The sequence below is a fragment of the Schistocerca americana genome, chromosome 1 (assembly GCF_021461395.2).
Source record: "Schistocerca americana isolate TAMUIC-IGC-003095 chromosome 1, iqSchAmer2.1, whole genome shotgun sequence".
NCBI lineage: Eukaryota > Metazoa > Arthropoda > Insecta > Orthoptera > Acrididae > Schistocerca > Schistocerca americana.
The window spans coordinates 872128058-872150169 of NC_060119.1; the positions used below are offsets into that span (position 1 = coordinate 872128058).

At 38.5% G+C, this 22112-nt stretch overlaps 1 protein-coding gene across 1 annotated transcript in view; it reads right to left on the reverse strand.

The window, feature by feature from the left end:
• The window catches only part of LOC124614001 (GATOR complex protein NPRL2-like), a 103614-nt gene extending 82626 nt beyond the window's left edge, over positions 1-20988 (reverse strand). The window contains exon 1 of the mRNA XM_047142811.1: positions 20832-20988. Within this exon, the coding sequence (XP_046998767.1) occupies positions 20832-20939 (108 nt within the window). The 5' untranslated portion in view covers positions 20940-20988. The remainder of the gene's footprint in view (positions 1-20831) is intronic.
• Between the last annotated feature and the right edge of the window lie 1124 nt (positions 20989-22112).

Genomic DNA, 22112 nt, shown 5'->3' on the forward strand with positions numbered 1-22112 from the left:
AGTGTCACTGTGCAGACTATTAAAAGCACCCTGCACTGAAGTTCGTGCTGAATTTTGAGCTTGTGTAAAACACTGCCAGTCTTGGGGATTTTTGGTTCTTTTCAATTTGGTATGTTTTTTCATTGCTTCTGCAAGAGTGTTGCAACCTGTTTTGTGTACAGTGGAGGATCAGTATCATCTCTTGTTATTTATTTGGTATATATCTCTCAATTGCCATTGATACTATTTCTTTGAATTTAAACAACTTTTGGTATACACTTACATAGTCATATTGGAAGATATGAAGCCTATGCCTTAGGAAGGCGTCATGCAAGTTTTTACCTGATTTTTTAAACAGATATATTTTGAGTATATTTTGGTGGCTTTTGATTTTACAGTATTCAGTCTTGCTACAACAACCTTGTGGTCACTATCCCCTGTATATGTCATGATGGTCAGTATTTGCTCAAGATTATTTGTTGCTAAGAGGTCAAGTAAGTTTTTGTAGCCATTTTCACTTCAAGTGGACTACTGAGCTAATTGCTCAAAATAATTTTCACAGAAAGCACTCAGTGTGATTTCAGAAGACTTTTTATGCCTACCACCAACTTTAAACTCATATTTTTGCCAACATATTGAGGGTAGATCGAAGTAACCACCAACTATATTTGTATGAATGATGTACCTATTTGAAATGAGACTCAAGTTTTCTTTAAAATGTTCAGCACCTGCATCATCTGAGTCAGTGGAGGGCGGCGGGTGGTAAAAGGTACCAATTATTAATTTATCTCATTATCAAGCATAACATCTACTCATATTAACTCACAGAAACTATCTAGTTTCTACGTCAATTTCGCTTGAACTATTACTGACAGCAGTAAACATACCACCACCAATTGTATTTAATCTGTCCTTTCTGAACATGGTTAATTCCTTTGTAAAAATTTTAGCTGAGCTTGCTTCCGGTTTTAGCCAGCTTTCAGTACCTATAACACTTTGGGCTTCAGTGCTTTCTATTAGCTCTTGGAGCGTTGGTTCTTTCTCAACACAACTACGACAATTTACAACTACAACACCGATTGATGCTAGGTCTACCCTCATTCTGTGTTTGCCCAGCACTCTTTTAGACAGACATCCTTTCTGTAGTTTCCCAAGACCCTCTAATCTTACAAACTGCCCAGTCCCCTCCAAACAGCTCCTGCTACTCACATTCATGGGTGTAGTGGACACCCCCCCCCCCCCCCTGTCCTATTGAGCAGAACCTGAAAATCCACTACCCATGGTGCAAGTTAAGGAAACTGCAGCCTACACAGTTGCAGAACTGTCTGAGACTCTGATTCAGACCCTGCCTACTTCCATAGGCAGCTAAAACATTCTTCATAAGTAATGCATACTGCACAATGAAAGGGTACATAGAGGGCTCGGAATAGTGGTTAACAATGGAACGGGATAACTACAACAACTTTGTCACATTATAGTACCATAATTTTTTTACAGGAAAATCATGTGCCAGGATCTATAGTGTATGGCAGTAATGTCTTGTCATTCTTCACAAAAAATGGTTCAAATGGCTGTGAGCACTATGGGACTTAACATCTATGGTCATCAGTACCCTAGAACTTAGAACTACTTAAACCTAACTAACCTAAGGACATCACACAACACCCAGCCATCACGAGGCAGAGAAAATCCCTGACCCTGCCGGGAATCGAACCCGGGCGCGGGAAGCGAGAATGCTACCGCACGACCACGAGCTGCGGACAATCTTGCCATTCTTCAGAGTTAAAAGTTTTGCTCAACTTGGGAGTATGTTGACAGTTTTTCAGGTGGACTGTCGGGAGGACATGAAGACATACATGGGAAATAGTGGCTTGTTTACAGCCTTTGAGTGTTTCCTGTATCGAGTGGAGTTATTGCAAGGGATATAGGAGCAAGTTCATGATTCCAGATTCACCACCAGGTGTCCTTGATGGGTGCAGCGATGAAGAGAAAATATGTGTGTATATCAAAGAACATTGTGTAACAGGGACCAAGCAAATGAGGTAGTGCAGTTGTTAAGATACTGACTACCTATTCAGGACAGAGTCTGCTCCTTCCAGCCAACATGATTTAAGTTCTCGTGATCTTTCTAATTCACTTCAGGCAACTGTAGGGATGGTTCCTTCATCAGGGCCAAGGCAAATCACATGTTCTATCCTCATAAACCTCATAAAAGCATACTTAGTATGTGTGCGTGTTTTTTCGATTATTTATTTTCATTGTATTACGATGACAAATCCTCTGTGTGTGTGTGTGTGTGTGTGTGTGTGTGTGTGTGTGTGTGTGTGTGTAGTTTTTGAGCCTGTTCCACTGTTGTCCGCCCTACATCTTGTATGTACGTGCTTCGCCTGTTTATAACCATGTATCAGCCAGATGCAAAAAGTACAGTTTTTGGGGAGTCCTCTGTAATGTACTAAGTAAAACATTTAGGTACATCAGGAATGTGGCTGGGCCTGGAACTGAACCTCTATGGAGTATACAAATGTTTTCTCACTTGAATTTAGTCAGTCATATTCCTGTGGTGTTTTGTTGTGGGTTGATGCAGCTCTCCAGGCTACTCTATCCTGTGCAGCTATTTATTTTCATTGCATTAGCTATTTATTTTCATTGTATTATGATGACAAATCCAATATCATTGAAAGATAATCCCTAAAAAAACATTATAATCTAGATAATTACAGCATGATCCATTAATAAAAGATATGTCTTTAAAATTTTTTCCACTTTGAACTCTTAATTGCCTCACCAGAACGTATGTACAACAGTACCCAAAGCCAGTCCAAAAGATGGAAGACATGGCAAAATTTACACAGTTACTTGAACTAAACGTCATTTGGAACTGGTTTTTGCTATAAGCTACAAACACCATAAAGAGCATATGCAGTGGGAAATGAGTAAGAGCTTGTGATGTCTGTAAAAGTCCTCAGCAAGATGTTCAGCTATGTGCTTCAAAATTCCTGTCACTCATTTTTGTCAACTACACACCTTATAGACTTTAGCTATTTTAAACAACAAGATAATTCTTCACCACAACAGGAAGTGAAAATATGCAGGTTAAGCCAGCAACCTTGTCTCCAAGTCAATGAGTGATGCCTCCAAGTGCGAAACATCTAGGACAGAACATCTTGTAAAGTTCATATGCATGGTGAATATATGAGAGATTGTTATCAAATTGGAAACCTGGGAATGTTAGCACATCCCAACTTTTTGGTGGAGGCCTGACCACGTACCATTCATCCATTCATTCACACACATGTTCTGTAAAACCTGTCATGAAGAAGTGCCTGCAGGGATACGGAATGAATCAAATTTAGAGTTGTAAAACTACTGCAGGCAACTGTAGTCTATCATAAGTAAGCTCAGATTATGGCACTTTTCCTAGTAGTTCTGATCTATTAATGTGACATTAGGTGTGTTACATACTTATTGGGCGTTACATGATAATGATCCCTTTCTTTACATATGTCTTTCTAGATTCCGAGGACATAACAGGGTTGTGTAATCTACAGAACAGTTTTGTTCTATATAGTTATCCTGCTGTCTGACACTTAAAAATACAAAGTATTTATAGCAAAACTGAGCTTGTCAATGATTAACTCAGTTTTTTTCCTAAAATTGTTGATTTGTAACATGAAACTGAGGAATTTTATAGCAAAAATAAAGAAAACAATACAGATTTATCATATAGCACTGTAAAGCACAATTTCTGCAACAAAAAGCTACAAATATTGATTCAATATTTTGTCAAACTTCCACAAAACGGGTTTCTGTTATTTGCATTTATCAATAACAACAGGAAACTCTTGCCTTTGATCATGATGATGAGCATTCCAATGAGTTCAAAATAACAACAACAATTTACAAACATTTTTATGTTTGTGCACAAAAACTGTACTTGCATCAAAATTAATTGCTATGGTTGCATACCCACAGAACTGATTTTTATTATTTCTAAAATGGAATTTGTACACAGTAAGGACATAAAATACACAATGGACTGACACTGAATGATGTGCAGTTCAAATTATGAGCAAAACAAACAATCTAACAAACAGAGAAATCTTCGGTTCTCAGTTTCTCCCTTATGCATTCATTTGTTTCTTTGCCTACCAATGCTTCCAGAGCTACTGATAACCCTACCATTTACTATGTCACAGGCATAAAATCCTATCATTTACTATGTCACAGGCAGAAGTAGGCACTGCAGGTTACTCGTGTAAAATATACTAATGTCTGCTGTTAATCTACTTGCAATAACAGGAATTGCTTCTAGTTTATTTCACATACCTGTATGTATTTATTAGGCAAACAGCAGCTACTTAAAAAAAAAAACCACTGATTCTCCTCTAACACTATTCGGCTGCTATTTTCATATAATACTCCAAACAAAGCATTTATGTAACTTTACACAGAACACTGTCAAGTGTGTATGCAATGCAAAGTCAAAAATCTGTTGAATGCAAACTTTAGAACTGAGCAGAATTTACATCTTTGAGTTCAAATAAACTGATAAATCATAGAATGAGTGGCTAATGAGGTACTTGTATTTTGTTTCTGAATATCTGGAGACTTTTACCCAGTGTGTAAAATCAGTTTGTTACAGACTTTGGTGCCAGAACGTGAAACTTCATTCTGAATCCTCTATAGGGATGCACAGTCTATATGGAAATTATTTTTAATTCTAGTATTGTTGTTGTGAATTGTACAGTTCATCTTAAATTCACTCTTATTATCAACCACACTGCGATTTCCTTATAAAGGCTTCTCAAAGATGTTAATTTGTCAACTTTACACAATATTTTTATTGCATACTTCAGTAGAATTAAAAGCTTTTGATCATATATGCACTTCTCCAGAAGATTATGGCATAGATAAGACAATACAAGCTAAACTAAAAATTAGTGAAGTTCGGTGGCAAGAGGAACAAGATTTCTGGTCAGATGAATACAGGGTTATAAATACAAAATCAAATAGGGTAATGCAGGAATAGGTTTAATAATTAATAAAAAAAACAAGAGCTCGGGTAAGCTCCTACAAACAGCATTGTAAATGCATTATTGTATCCAAGATAGACACAAAGCCCATGCCTACCACAGTATTACAAGTTTATATGGCAACTAACTCTGCAGATGACAAAGAGATTGAAGAAATGTATGATGAGATTAAAGAAATTATTCAGACAGTGAAGGGAGAAGAAAATTTAATAGTCATGAGAGACTGGAATTCCATAGAAGGAAAAGGAAGAGAAGGAAAAGTAGTAGATGAATATGGAATGGAGATAAGGAATGAAAGAGGAAGCCGTCCTGTACAATTTTGCACTGAGCATAACTTAATCATAACTAACACTTGGTTTAAGAATCATGAAAGAAGATTGTATATGTGGAAGAGGCCTGGAGACACTGGAAGGTTTCAAATAGATTATACAATGGTAAGACATAGATTTAGGAACCAAGGTTTAAATTGTAAGACATTTCCAGGGACAGATGTGGACTCTGACCACAATTTATTGGTTATGAACTGTAGATTAAAACTGAAGAAACTGCAAAAAGGCATGAATTTAAGGAGATGGGACCTGGATAAACTGAAAGAACCAGAGATTGTAGAGAGTTTCAGACAGAGCATTAGGGAACAACTGACAAGAATGGGTAGTTTTGAGAGGTGAAATAGTGAAGGCAGCAGAGGACCAAGTAGGTAAAAAGATGACTGCTAGTAGAAATTCTTGGATATCAGAAGAGAGATTGAATTTAACTGATGAAAGGAGAAAATATAAAAATGCAGTAAATGAAGCAGGCAAAAAGGAATATAAATGTCTTAAAAATGAGATCAACAGGAAGTGCAAAATGGCTAAGCAGGGATGGCTAGAGGACAAATGTAAAGATGTAAAGACATATATCACTAGGGGTAAGATAGATACTGCCTACAGGAAAATTAAAGAGACCTTTGGAGAAGATAGAACTGCTTGTATGAATATCAAGAGCTCAGATGGAAAACCAATTCTAAGCAAAGAAGGATTCCGTAGAAATGTTGGAACACACGAGGCAATACTAACCCTACAGCTTATTTTAGAAGATAGGTTAAGGAAAGTCAAACCTACATTCCTAGCATTTGTAGACTTAGAGAAAGCATTTGACAATGTTGACTGGAACACTCTCTTTCAAATTCTGAAGGTGGCAGGGGGTCAAATACATGGAGCGAAAGGCTATTTACAAGTTGTACAGAAACCAGATAGCAGTTATAAGAGTCGAGGGGCATGAAAGGGAAGCAGTGGTTGGGAAAGGAGTGAGACAGTGTTGTAGCCTATCCCTGATGTTATTCGATCTATATATTGAGCAAGCAGTAAAGGAAACAAAAGAAAAATTTGGAGTACAAATTAAAATACATGGAGAAGAAATGAAAACTTTGAGGTTTGCCAATGACATTGTAATTCTGTCAGTAACAGCAAAGGCCCTGGAAGAGGAGTCGAACGGAATGGACAGTGTCTTGAAAGAAGGAACATCAACAAAAGCAGAAAGAGGACAATGGAATGTAGCTGAATTAAATCAGGTGATGCCGAGGGAATTAAGTTACGAAATGAGACACTTAAAGTAGAAGATGAGTTTTGCTATTTGGGGAGCAAAATAACTGATGATGGTTGAAGTAGAGAGGATATAAAATGTAGACCAGCTATGGTAAGAGAAGTGTTTCTGAAGAAAAGAAATTTGTTAACATCGAATATAAATTTAGGTGTCAGGAAGTTTCTTCTGAAAGTATTTGTATGGAGTGTAGCTATGTATGGAAGTGAAACTTAACTTGGCTTAATTCCTTTGGCCCCTATGGGGGCATAGGGCATCCAGGAGAACTCGCCATCTGTCTCTGTCTTTTACCATTTGCCTCAATTCTGCCCAGGTCTTGCCAACTCTTTTTGCTTCCTCTTCCACTGTCCTCTTCCATGTGCTCCTAGGTCTTCCTCTCTTCCTTGTTTCATGGGGATTCCATTCCAATGTTTGTTCCACAATGGCTCCATCTGGTTTTCTCGGCAAGTGCCCCAACCACCCCCACTTTCTCTCTCGTATCTGGTCTTCTATACGTATCTGGTTTGTTATTCGCCAGAGCTCCTCGTTACTTATTTTTTCTGGCCACCAGATATTCATAATGCGTCAGAGAAATCTATTTATGAAGCTTTGTAGCTCAGATGTTATTTTTTTATCCATTTTCCAGCTTTCACTGGCGTACAGAAGGACAGCCTCCACATTTGTATTAAAAATATGGATTTTTGTTTTGTGCCTGCTAATTCTATTTTTCAATATTGGATACAATTGTATGAAGACAGCATTTTCCTTTTTAAGACAGTGCTTCATGTCATCTCCAGCTCCACCGTCTTCCATCACTATATTACCCAGATACAGGAATGAGTTGACAGTCTCCACCCGCTGCTCCCCTATTAACAGTGGCACCTCCATGTTCCCTGAATTTACTCTCATTTTCTTTGTTTTTGCCTATATTTATCTTGAGACCATCAGTCTCTGCTTCTTCTTTCAGCAAGTTTAATTTAGCTTGCATATCAGTCAGCCTTTGAGCTAATAAAACTATGTCATTGGCAAAATACAAATCCTCCAAACGTTCATGGATCCACCACTGGATTCCTCATCTCCTGCCTGCTGTGATTCTTCTCATAACTGAGTATAGAACAAGTACAAAAAGTGTTGTGATAAAATGAAACCCTGCCAGACTCCAGTTGTTACTTTTATGAGCTCTGTCATATTTTTCTTGTGGAATACACAACATTTGTAGCCATCATATAGATCTTTTATTATGTTTAAGATCTTCTGTGGTATGCCATACTTCTGCAACACCTGCCAGAGCACTTTATGTTTCACAGAATCGAAGGCCTTTTGAAACTCAATAATTGCCAGGTACATGGTTGCTTGGATTTCTTTGCTTTGCTCTAAAATTATCCTAAGAGTGTTAATGAGATCAACACAGCTGCATTGTGCCCTAAAACCAGCCTGTTCTTTATGCAGTCGCTTTTCAAGAGACTCTTTAATTCAGTTTAAAATAATTCTGGTGAGGACCTTACTGGGCACTGACAACAATGTAATACTGCGCCAGTTGTTATAGTCTGATAAATTTCCCTTTTTGGGGAGCTTTACCACCAAACCATTTTTCCACTCCTTTGGAGATTTCTCTTCAAGCCAAATATGCTTCAGAAATGGATGGAGCATTTTAACAGTACTTCCAATATCAGCTTTTAAGAGATCTGGTGCTATGTTGTCTAGGTCTGGAGCCTTTGCATTCTTTAGGGTTTTCAGAGCAATCCTAATTTCATCCATTGTGGGGCACTGCAGATTTATATCTTGATCTTCTTCGACTTCCTTTGGAACATCTCTTACTTGTTCCTCTTGGTTGTCTTCACAATTTAATAGTTCCTTGAAGTGCTCCGCCCATCTCTGTGACTGTGCCTGTCGCGTTGTAAGCATCACCCCTCCTGGTCCTTCATGTCTGAAGTTCTACATTGACAACTGTTTGGTTAGAATTGTAGAGCTCTTTCATATTTCCTTGTCTTGCTGCCTCTTCTGCTAACTTTGTGTGTTCATCTATTCATTTCCTTTTATCTCAACGAAGACATATTTTCACTTTTTTGTTCACATCCAAGTATTCTTTATGCATTTCACTCTTCTGCACTCGTGTCTTACAAAGATTTAACTCAAGTTTTAATTTTACCTGTGGCTAATTTTGTTCCATGTAGCATCAGAGATCCACTCCTTCCTTTGATGTGCCTTAAACTCACATCTAAATAACTGTCATAGTTTTTTTGCCAACCTATTTCAATTCCCTCTTCCATAAAGTTTTCTTCAGAGAGGACCTGGAATCTGTTATGTAGTTCAAGGGCAAATGTTTCTTTGATCTGTTGGTCATTTAACCTTGCCATACATCTATTTTCTTGCTCCTGTGATTGAGCTTGGCTCTATTTGCCACCATCTTTAGTCTAAATTCTGCCAAAACTAGGTGGTGATCACTTCCAGCATCTGCTCCTCTTCTGTTTCTGACACCTATCAGAGAGTGTTGAAACTTGCGGTTTATGACTTTGTGGTCTATTTGATTTTCAGTAATGTGGCCTGGAGAAACCCACATTATCTTAAGGCAGTTACAATGTGGAGACAATGTGCCTCCAATGACTAGGTCATGTTCAGCACACATATCTATCAACAGGTCACCATTAACATTTCTGATCCCCACACCACGCACACCCACAATACATTCAAGCCCTTCATTTTCTGAACCAACTTTTGCGTTCAAGTCACCCATTAAAATTTTTACGTCCCTAAAATTTGTTTGTCTAAAGACTCCGTTAAGCTCTGTATAAAATGCATCTTTTAATTCACCTTTAGCTATTTCAGTAGGTGCATAGCATTGACTTTCAGTGACATACCACACATTTATTTTAAAGTGTGTGGTTATTATCCGTTCTGAGACTGGTTTCCACTCCAGTAAGTTCTCCTTGCTGCTATTAGATATTAAGAGCCCTACACCATTCATATGCATCGCATCCTCACCTGTCTGACCTGCATACAGCAGCACTCCACCATTTTGTGTTCGGAATTCCCCAGATTCTGGCCACCTTATTTCACTTAGTCCCAATATATCTATTCGGTAGTTCTCCATCTCTTTTTCAACATGTCTTAGCCTTCCTGCCTCCCTCTACATCCTTACATTCCAAAAACCAATACTGGTTTTCCTTTTCACGTCAAAGGTCATTTCCTTACGATCCAGCTGTTTCTCCTTTTAGTTTCTGTGATGTGTTTTTTGGTGGTGTGGGTTCTCAGCCTACAGCCCCTGAGTTCCCTGGTGGGGCTGCCACCTCATGGCCTGGACACCTGCCAAGGTTTTATTTCAGGGCCTTACCCCTTAGCTTGTCTCACCACGACTACAGAATGCTATTCATCCCTTCACAGAAAGGCCTGTGTACATCACCGGTGTCCTGGTTTCCAAGGATCTTCCGCTTTCCACATTAGGGGACTGTGCTTGTTGCCACACAGTCACAAAGAGGAAAAGGAAAGGAAGGCAGAGTGTAGGATGGGATTGGATGGGATGGGATAGTATAGGATAGAATAGAATAGAACAGGACAGAACACTAGATGGGATGTTGTGGGGCACACTTCGTCTGGATCCTCTATGGAGACCTGTCCTGCTTGGGAGGCCCTGCCAGTAGTTACACTACCGCCGTTATAGCCCTCCATTTCATTGGATCGCACAAATCCTCTCACCTACAAGGACAGTGTTTCATTAAGGCAGTCTCTCCTGAGTAGGATGGAAGTGAAACACGGATGATAAATAGTTTAGACAAGAAGGGAACAGAAGCTTTTGAAATGTGGTGCTACAGAAGAATGCTGAAGATTAGATGGGTAGATCACATAACTAATGAGGAGATACTGAAAAGAATTGGAGGGAAAGAGGAATTTGTGGCACAACTTGACTAATAGATGGGATCAGGTAGTAGGACATATTCTGAGGAATCAAGGGATCACCAATCAAGTACTGGAGGGCAGTATGGAGGGTAAAAATCATAGAGGAAGACCAAGAGATGAATACACTAAACAGATTCAGAAGGATGTAAGTTGCAGTAGGTACTTGGAGATGAAGAAGCATGCACACAATAGAGTAGCATGGAGAGCTGCGTCAAACCAGTCTCTAGATTGAAGATCACAACAACAACCTCCCCATTAGTTACGTGATCTATACACCTAATCTTCAGCATTCTTCTGTAGCACCACATCTCCCTAGCTTCTATTCTCTTCTTGTCTAAACTGTTTATCATCCATGTTTCAAACCCATGGCTACACTTCAAAAAAAGATTTCCTGGCACTTAAATCTATACTCAATGTTAACAAATTTCTCTTCTTCAGGAACACTTCCATGTTCTTCCATCAGCAAACCTCAAGGTTTTTATTTCTTCTCCATGGATTTTAATTCCTACTCCAAATTTCTCTTTGGTTTCCTTTACTGCTTGTTCAATGTTCAGATTGAATAATATTGGCGATAGGCTACAACCCTGTCACTCCCTTCTCAACCATTACCTCACTTTTGTGGCCCTCGACCCTTGTAACTGCCTTCAGGTTTCTGTACAAATTGTAAATAGCCTTTTGCTCCCTGTATTTTATCCCACCCACCTTCAGAATTTAAAAGAGACTATTCCAGTCAACAGTGTCAAAAGCTTTCTTCGAGTCTACAAATGCTGGAAATGTAGGTTTGTCTTTCCTTAACCTAGCTTCTAAGGAATTTGTGTTACTATTTTGCAACTGTGACTTATTAAACTGATAGTTTGGTAACTTCAACACCTGTCAGCACTCGCTTTCTTTGGATTTGGAATTATTATATTCTTCTTGAAGTCTGAGAGGAGGGCATTTCACCCGTCTCATACATCTTTCTCACCACATGGAAGAGTTTGGTCACAGCTGGCTCTCCCAAGGCTATCAATTGTTCTAATGGTATGCTGTCTACTCCCAGGGCCTTGTTTCTAACCGAGCGAGGTGGCGCAGTGGTTAGCACACTGGACTTGCATTCGGGAGGACGACGGTTCAATCCCGTCTCCGGCCATCCTGATTTAGGTTTTCCGTGATTTCCCTAAATCGCTTCAGGCAAATGCCAGGATGGTTCCTTTGAAAGGGCACGGCTGATTTCCTTCCCCATCCTTCCCTAACCCGAGCTTGCGCTCTGTCTCTAATGACCTCGTTGTCGACGGGACATTAAACACTAATCTCCTCTTCCTCCTTGTTTCTACTTAGATCTGTCAGTATTCTGTCACATTTTTCATGCAGTATCATATCTCCCATTTCATCTTCATCTATGTCCCCTTCCATTTTCACAATATTGCCCTCAAGAACATCACCCTTGTATCGACACACTATATACTCCTTCCACATTTCGGCTTTCCCTTCTTGGCTTAGGACTGGTTTACTATCTGAGCTCTTGATATTCATACAGCTCTCTTTTCTCCAAAGGTCTCTTTAATTTTCCTGTAGGAAGCATCTGTCTTACCCCTAGTGATATATGCTTCTACATCCTTTTATTTGTCCTCTAGCCATTTGCGCTTAGCCGTTTTGCACTTCCTGTCAGTCTCATTTTTGAGATGTTTGTATTCGTTTTCACCTGCTTCATTTACTGTATTTTTATATTGTCTCCTTTCATTGATTAAATTCAGTATCTTGTGTGTTACTCATCCTACCCATTTTTTTATAATGTACTCCCTTCCCCTGTTCTTGTCAATTGTTCCCTAATGCTACCTCTAAAACTCTCTACAACCTGTTGTTCTTTTAGTTTATACATGTCTCATCTCCTTAAATTCCTACCTTCCTGTAGTTTCTTCAGTTTTCACCTGCAGTTCATAAGCAATAAATTGTGGTCAGGGTCCACATCTGCCCCAGGATATGTCTTACGATTTAAAACCTGGTTCCTGAATCTCTGTCTTGCGATTATGTAATCAATCTGAAACCTTCCGATGTCTCCAGGTCTCTTCCACATATACAGTGTTCTTTTGTGATTCTTAAACCAAGTGTTAGCAATGATTAAATAATGCTCTGTGCAAAATTCTATCAGGAATCTGCCTCTTTCATTCCTTACCCCAATCCATATTCACCTACCACTTTTCCTTCTCTTCCTTTTCCTACTATTGAATTCCAGTTCAACACGACTATTAAATTTTCGTCTCCCTTAACTATTTGAATAATTTCTTTTATCTCATCATACATTTCTTCAACTTTTTCCATCTGTGGAGCTAGTTGAAATATAAATTTTTACTACTGTCGTAGGCTTGGGCTTCATGTCTGTCTTGGCTACAATAATGTGTTCACTAAGCTGTTCATAGTAGCTTATTGTCATTTCTATTTTTTTATTCATTATTTAATCTACACCTGCATTACCCTATTTGATTTTATATTTATAACCCTGTATTCAGCTGACCTGAAGTCATGTTCCTCCTGCAACCGAACTTCGCTCATTCTCACCATATTTAACTTTAACCTACCCATTTCCCTTTTTAAATTTTCTAACCTACCTGTCCGATTAAGGGATCTAACATCTGATGCTATTATCTGTAAAATGCCAGTTTTGTTTCTCCTCTAATAATGACATCCTCCTGAGTATCCCACCCCCCTCCCCCTAGTTCCAAATGAGGGATTAGCTTACCTCTGGAATATTTTACCCATACTCTGGAATATTAACCATACAGTAAATCTGCATTCCTTTCGTATCAGTTGTTACTGTGGCCCACTGTTTTCTACTGTAAAGATACACCTCCATCTGTGCAAGGGGAATGACTTAACACCATGATGTTGTTTCACAGCTAGAATATGATCTACACAATCAATGGCCATAGCAAGATCACACAAAATGTTAACAGTGTAATTCTTATTGCTTAATTTTACCAGAACTGAGCTCATGAGGTCATCTACTACTTCCTCAGTAAAGAAGCCTTTACACAAGACAAACTGTGCTTTTGTTAAAAGGTTATTCTCTCAATATTTTGACATAAGCTACTGTCTCAAAACTTTCGGAGAATATAGGAAAGAGGTAGACGGCTCTAAAAAAGTCATGTTCTAATCTCCACTGTTATAAATGGGTGTTACTACTGCATACTTCAGTCTTTCAGGAAATACATATTCACTCAGTAGCTGCTTTCAAAAGCAACTCGAAAAGGGTGTTAACAGGTCAAAACAAGATTTTCAGTATTTCAGCTGAAATACCATTACAATTAGGGAAGTTACAGCTTTTCAGCAATCTAATGATTTTTATCATCTCTTCAACAGTGTCTGGTGTTGGTGTATGCATTGCTGACTACGTAAGTTTAATCTGCTTTCGACAATTTATCTCAGCTACTGTTGGGAAGAATTCACTGAATTCAGTGGAGAATTATTTGAACTTAATGTCATCAGTCTTGCTAATATCATCATCAAAGACACCAGTATCATTTGCTTTACAGAGTTCATTCACTTCATGCCTTATTATGATCAAAATTATCTTTGCTTTGTTCTTGAGGATGTCTTGATTGGAGCTAATCCTCTGCTTTCCATCTTGCAGAGGATAATTTGATCCCAGATGTTAGCCACCCACTCTCTCAACTTACAATATAACAATCCCTGACTCATTGTAAATGAAAACTGAGTTCATAGTACTGTATGAATACATTCAGGAAATAATTAATTTTATCACCTACTGTGTGTCTCATTTTTCATCCAGTAAATACTGTCTGAACAGTGTGGACAAGGTAGCATCTGTGATACTGTGAAATTTTATTTTTTCTTTCTTAATTAAATCTGACTGACGGAGAGGCTTTGTCACTACCATATGACTATTATGGTCAGGTAAATCATTTATTGTGGGGCTGGACCTTCAGGGGTGGTCCAAGGAACTTTGAACTAAAGGACACAGTAATGAATAGGTCTACACAGCCCCAAAACTGTTGTACTATAGCATTTTCTATTCTGCATGATATTCTGTGCAGGAGTATGGTAGACTCTACCATTACAAACACAAAACAGTAAAACCCATAGTCAAAGGCAGTGTTAAGGTACAGTGCCCACAAATCAAATGTGAAATACAGGGTTATTACAAATGATTGAAGTGATTTCACAGCTCTACAATAACTTTATTATTTGAGATATTTTCACAATGCTTTGCACACACATACAAAAATTCAAAAAGTTTTTTTAGGCATTCACAAATGTTCGATATGTGCCCCTTTAGTAATTCGGCAGACATTAAGCCGATAATCAAGTTCCTCCCACACTCGGTGCAGCAAGTCCCCATCAATGAGTTCGAAAGCATCGTTGATGCGAGCTCGCAGTTCTGGCACGTTTCTTGGTAGAGGAGGTTTAAACACTGAATCTTTCACATAACCCCACAGAAAGAAACCACATGAGTTAAGTCGCGAGAGGGTGGAGGCCATGACATGAATTGCTGATCATGATCTCCACCACGACCGATCCATCGGTTTTCCAATCTCCTGTTTAAGAAATGCCGAACATCATGATGGAAGTGCGGTGGAGCACCATCCTGTTGAAAGATGAAGTCGTCGCTGTTGGTCTCCAATTGTGGCATGAGTCAATTTTCCAGCATGTCCAGATACGCGTGTCCCGTAACGTTTTTTTCTCAGAAGAAAAAGGGGCCGTAAACTTTAAACCTTGAGATTGCACAAAACACGTTAACTTTTGGTGAATTGCGAATTTGCTGCACGAATGCGTGAGGATTCTCTACTTCCCAGAGTCGCACATTGTGTCTGTTCACTTCACCATTAAGAAAAAATGTTGCTTCATCACTGAAAACAAGTTTCGCACTGAACGCATCCTCTTCCACGAGCTGTTGCAACCGCGCCAAAACTTCAAAGCGTTTGACTTTGTCATCGGGTGTCAGGGCTTGTAGCAACTGTAAACGGTAAGGCTTCTGCTTTAGCCTTTTCCGTAAGATTTTCCAAACCATCGGCTGTGGTACGTTTAGCTCCCTGCTTGCTTTATTCGTCGACTTCCACGGGCTACGCGTCAAACTTGCCTGCAAGCGTTCAACCGTTTCTTCGCTCACTGCAGGCCGACCCATTGATTTCCCCTTACAGAGGCATCCAGAAGCTTTAAACTGTGCATACCATCGCCGAATGGAGTTAGCAGTTGGTGGATCTTTGTTGAACTTCGTCCTGAAGTGTCGTTGCACTGTTATGACTGACTGATGTGAGTGCATTTCAAGCACGACATACGCTTTCTCGGCTCCTGTCGCCATTTTGTCTCACTGCGCTCTCGAGCGCTCTGGCGGCAGAAACCTGAAGAGCGGCTTCAGCCGAACAAAACTTTATGAGTTTTTCTACGTATCTGTAGTGTGTCGTGACCATATGTCAATGAATGGAGCTACAGTGAATTTATGAAATCGCTTCAATCATTTGTAATAGCCCTGTATTATCAATATCTGTAGATTATGTGAAGCCAGGATGTGCTATGTATATGTGAGCACTGGCTAACAAAAGAAGAGGGCAGTTACTACATATGTATTGAATACTTTGAGATGCTGAGTCCACTGTACCAAGAAACTACCTCAAATGGAGGTGTGTCTGTATATGTCAACATAAATCTCAGTGCAAGGAAACTTATGGAACTTCTGTTCAAATTTTGATCTAAAACTGGCTGGTTGACCTAATGGATATCAATATGATTATTGTTTCTGTGAACTATTCACCAAATGGAAATTTTGAAAACTTTATTACACAAATAGAAAGTTGTTTACATCACCTGTCATATCTTAAGTCAACAGTTCCATTGTGTGGTGATTTTAATGGACACATAGGTGATAGCAGTGCAAAAGAGAGTGTTTCCTCAAATTTGATAGTTATGGTCTCTCTGTAGCAAATAGACTTCTGACACAAGGTGACTCCTATCTCAATACCATTACCACAAACTTACACAGCTGAGATTACAAAATAGATGTAGCTAATCTGCTGCTTGCAGACCACAATACACTAGTTATGGAGCTACACATGCAGACTATGAAAATTCATCAAGTAAATACAAGACAATCAAACTGTGTGTTTCACAGAAGAACTGTACCAAAGGGGGTGGGGGGGTGGGGAGGGGGGGGGGAGAAGGGAATCTAAAAGCATTCAGAGTTGCGCTCTCTAATATTGCCTGGGATCAGGAAATTACAAAACAGTGCCTAGTAAAGCCTTAAGCTGCCCTCCCCAAACAATGAAAACAAAATTTGATTAAATGTTCCCACCGATACCTACGAAGTCATATGGGGAAATCACAAGAAAAACAAAAAATAGTCTAAGAAAAGACACAGTACACACCTGAAGTAGCCAATATGAAAAGCATTACGTCAATCTTCAATGACCATTCCAAGGCAGCTACAGACATTGAAACTAAACACATGCTTCACTGTAATTATTTACAGGCCAAGAACAGAAAAGAAGTGGAGGGAGCCAAGAAGAAAAACAATGACACAATCACAGGAAAAAGTCTACCACCTTCTCAAATACTTTACCTCTGATAATTTTAATTATTACTTTATTAAACTTATTGAAAACACTGTAGCTGAAATCCCAGACTTGGACATGGATCCTGTTGTTTCCTAAAAAACTATAACCCACTGCAAAATGGGAAAGTTGGAAGAAAGTACAACCAAATGACATAGTGAAACTAGTGAAAGCCTATAAACCTTAAGACAGTGTAGACATTTATGGGATGTCGTGTACCATCATGAAGAAAATTATCACTGAAATACCTCGGTCATTAACTACAGCAATAAGCAACTGCTTACCTGCAGGAGCCTTCTCAGACTTCTTGAAGTCAGTATGAACAGTTCCAATTTGCAAAAAATGGAGACCCAGAACAAGTATCAAACTATACGCCAATTTCAATCATTCCAATCTAAGCTACAGTGACTGAAACTATCATGAAACATCTGATGTTGAGATTACTTTGAGGGAAATGTCTTCCACGATGCACAACATGGTTTTCAAAAGGGAAAGTCCACAAATACTGCTAAATTTGACTTATTAAGAAACATAATGTTGGCAAATTGAAGAAAGAGAGTCATGGGCATTTACACTATGTGATTTGACCAAAGCATTTGCTGGATTTCCCATATAATCCTACTCAAAAAATTACAATTCTATGGTATGGGAGGTGCTGTTCTAGCTACCCTTCAGTGATAAATAGAAAAGAGGTGGCAGACTGTTCCGTTCAAGGAGCAACATAACAAGAACAGAAGTTGGTATATAGTATGCACAAGTTTCCATCACAATCCCTCTCCCCTTTCTCATTTTTGTAAATTACCTAAGCCAAGGTGTTTGCAGATGATACTAGCCTTACTGCAAAGGAAAATCAAACTCTAGCAGTCCTGAAATCAGGTATGCTATTCAAAAAGACCAAGGTATGGTTCACCACAAATAAGATGAAAATAAATGCAGACAAAACTCACCATATGACATCCAACTTCAGCAAAAATATATATCCGGAAAACGTAGGAACTGACAGATGACTGGGTTTTGTAACAGACTACAAACTCACATGGAATGGACACACTGAGCATGTATGTAAGAAACTGTCACACACAGTATACCTCCTGGGAGATAAAAGTGTAATTAAGAACCAGACCAATGTCTGTTAACTGTATATCATGCACAATTCCATAGCCATATTACCAATGGACTCCAGCTCTTGGGTCATTCATTGTGCTGCAAGGACATATTATTACTGCAAAAGAAGGCAGTAAGAATTATTATAACAAGTACGAGACGGGAACACTGTTGACCAATGACTGTTTGCAGCCATATATATTTTTGAGCTTCCCTCATCTGAAGCAAAATCTAGATTCCTTTGGAAAGAGGCACGAAATACACAATCACATTACCCACAACAAACAGACCATAAACATAGGAACCTGACAACTATCCAAAACAACTTTCTGACACCAGCCATGAGAATTCTCAAGAGGTGCACGTCCCACCACTGAAGAGGTTAAAAAACTTTTTTCACGACACATAAAACTATATTCGCTACACTCCATCCAGGAAACTTTTGACTGTGAGGGAAGTGAATGGATTTACTGGACTTTCACCAAAACTTGTAAATCTGTCAGAACTAAAATGTCAGTGGTAAATCAAATGTATCTATAGTAAAATGCTTAAACTATTCACATTTTGTTGTAATGTACTCTTTGTATTGTAAAATACCAGTTTTGTAATTTTTGGCACAGTCTATCCAGCCATTGCTGGTCAATGACACAGAATTGGTAATAAATGGTAATAATAAATTTTAATAAGAGTAATGGTACCTTGATTGTTCATGTTCTTTATTAATGATTTGGCAAACAATATACAGTAACTCACACTTTTTCCAGAAGATGCAATTGTAACTAATGAAGTTCTGCCTGAAAAAAGCTGCACACATTCCAGCCAAATCTTTATAGGATATCAAAGAACTGCAAAGCATTAGCAGCTTACTTTATATGTACAGAAATGTACAGTTTTGAATTTCACAAAATGTAGTACCGTATCCTAAGGCTCAATATCAATGAGTCATAATTGGAATCTGTCAATTCCTCTCAATACCTGGATGTAACAGTTTCTGTGGATATGAAATAGAATTATTAGGTGGCTCACTTTGGTGCTACTGAAATTTATTACAAACACTCATACAACCCATACCAGAATTTTGCTCAAGTGTGAGACACTCATGCCAAATAACACTAACAAGGAATATTGATGTTAGGCATACACAAAGAATTGAACCATGAACAGCCACAGGTTTGTTTGACCCACAGAAATGAAACACCAGAACTGAGAGATGGTTGAAGATGTATGCCAACTATCTCACAAAAGCTTACTTATAGAATTTAAAGAACCAGTTTTACATGAGGAATCTAGGAATATACTAAATTCCTCTATGTATTGCTTCAGCAATTGCCATGAAGACAAGTTTGACTAATTATAGAGCACACAAAGGCATTTAAGCAATCATTTATCCTATGTTCCATATGTGACTGGAATGGGGAAAAACACTGATAAGTAGTATAATGAGAAGTGTTTGTACCTTATACCTTGCATTTCACAGTGGTTTGCTGATGATACAAGTATATGTAAAGAGACAGGCAAAAATTAATTTTTACATTATTTGACAGCAGCGTACAATGCTTTTCAGCACAGTTCCTGGAAAACTTTCAAAAGAAGGTTTCGCATACGTTGTCATTATGCTATGGGATGTAGTCAACACCTGGTATCGGTAGGTTCAGATGAACATTTTCTTCTGTCCATGTATTATATTTTTAGAGGTAAGATACAAATGTTGCAGTTTCCTTAACTGCACACAAACAACAATGGATATTTACACAACAAAACTGAATAGGATGTTACTGTACTGATAAATAAAATAAATTTTGAAATTTTTGTGGCCAATGTAAATTATATGTAAGATAATACTCAGACCAGGGCAACTCTTTTTTGTAATTAGGTACTAATGACTTTTTGACACACACATTTTTCATAGGGCTGAATCGGCCACTAATTTTGTCCGATAGCTCAGAATACTGCAGGATAACTGCATCTACGAGAAAGAACAGAGTGAAAAATAATTGTATACAGTCTATGGTGAACTGCTTCACATACAAAATGGCCTATACTGGGATGAACCCTTAGTTTTGATTTAATAAAATGAAATGCAAGTGTGTGTAACACATGTGTATGTGTTTTCCTCAGTACCATAAATGTTAAAACAATTCCTTTCATCTGGTATTTTTAGTTAATGGAAATTTAAAGAAGAATTACAATATCTTTTTGTGGTAGCCTACTCATTGCAAAGGAGATGAAAAGACTAGTCTTAAACTACTACATAAGAAACTTCCAGGTATTCCACAGAGAGATTAATCTCCTATAGCTCAATTTGAAAAGTATCTAAATGAAACTCACTATGGCAAGTAAAAAGCTTCCTCTCCATTGTCAACATTCATAATTTCTTCTCCGAAGCCATGAGTTTTACTTCTGGCACCTCAGCTGTTTCAGTAAGTAAAATAAACAATTTAGCATTAACCCACACTTTTCACAGAGCTGTTTACATCATTTTGAACGGACTGACAAAACATGTGAGGCTGTCATTCTGAAAAATGGGTTCCCCCACTCATTCAAAATTCAGTGGGAGTTTAACGCCCAGCAAAAAAAAGCAAGATATATAAAAACCAATATGATTTGACAAGATCACTTCATGACAACTGTTGGGGGTGACATCATCAGAGGGCATGTTTCTACACTATATAACATTGATTTTAACATTTTTGCCTTCTGTCAAATTTGCACCATTACTTACTTGGCACGCTATTTTAGGTCCTGCCACATGATGGAATTCACACAGAAATATACATCGTAAGGGTCCTTCACGGTTACATCCCTCATAAAATCTTTCATGGTCTTCCATCACCCACAACAATCATCTCACCGCTTCGCGCAACATACTCTCACATGTGAGAGGCGCGTGGCCTCGCATTTATATAGAGCAAACCGATCCTGTTTATAAACAATAGCCAACATAATACGCAGCCTTGTAAACTTGTTTGACAGTGAATACGCCAAGGTGGAGTAATTGATACAAACAATGAATGTGGACTCCAAACTAATTTTGGTTTACTTTTAATGAATATTTATTCACCATCGTCCCTCAAATGTGCTGCTTTAGTGAAATTGTATCCACCTCCGCGCTCGAGTGTTGGCATCACTGCACCATATGAGGCAAGAGTTCGTCCGAAAATTGCTGCAGAAGCATCGCTTAATCAGTGTCGGATGCTAATTGGTGCGCTACGAGATCTGCTTAACGACCTCATCTTGTTAACAAACAGTAATTTCGTTACAGGGCAGTGTTGTCTCACTGACAACATAATACAGGATACCAAATCTATTGGTATTTACTGCAACTACTACAAACGTTCGTACGACCAAGACAGTCGACTATGTTAACGTATTCTTCTTCAAGTTTTCATATGACACAGTGAAAAAACATAGTCGTCAGTGACTGCTTCTTAAAAGCATTTAATAAATATTACTCGGACACCGACCAGCGTTATTTAAAAGAATGTACACCGGTGCGCTCTAATTATTTATCTCAAACGCTGCTGAACACCCTTATCCCACCATTTCACTCTCTCCATCTCCTCTAATTTCTTTTCTTTTTTTTATTTCTTTTTTAATGTCGTAGAAACATAAAGAAGAAAGGATGCCTGCCACCTGGTTAAAAACTAGTCTCGGTAACGCATAATGTTTAGCTTTCGAGAGGTTAAGGTAAGAAAAATACAAAGAGCAAGTGCACGATTTAGTAGGACGAAGTGTGTCCCGAAACGTCTGTTAGCAACATATTTCCGCAAGAACCAAATAGTCTCGCGATATCCGAGGTTGCTTTTCTAGTTTCTGCTGTTACGGCTTCTAATTTTCAGACGAGAAACCGTCTTTCCTTTCTGGGAGTATTTTCAGTTCAAAATTACTCTTTTAACGAATAATTATGATACTGCTTAGCACTTCTTGACTGCATTATTGTCGCCTCAACAATAGTTTTTCTCGTTTGTTTAGTTCATTCTTGCTCACTCAAATTCCTGCACAA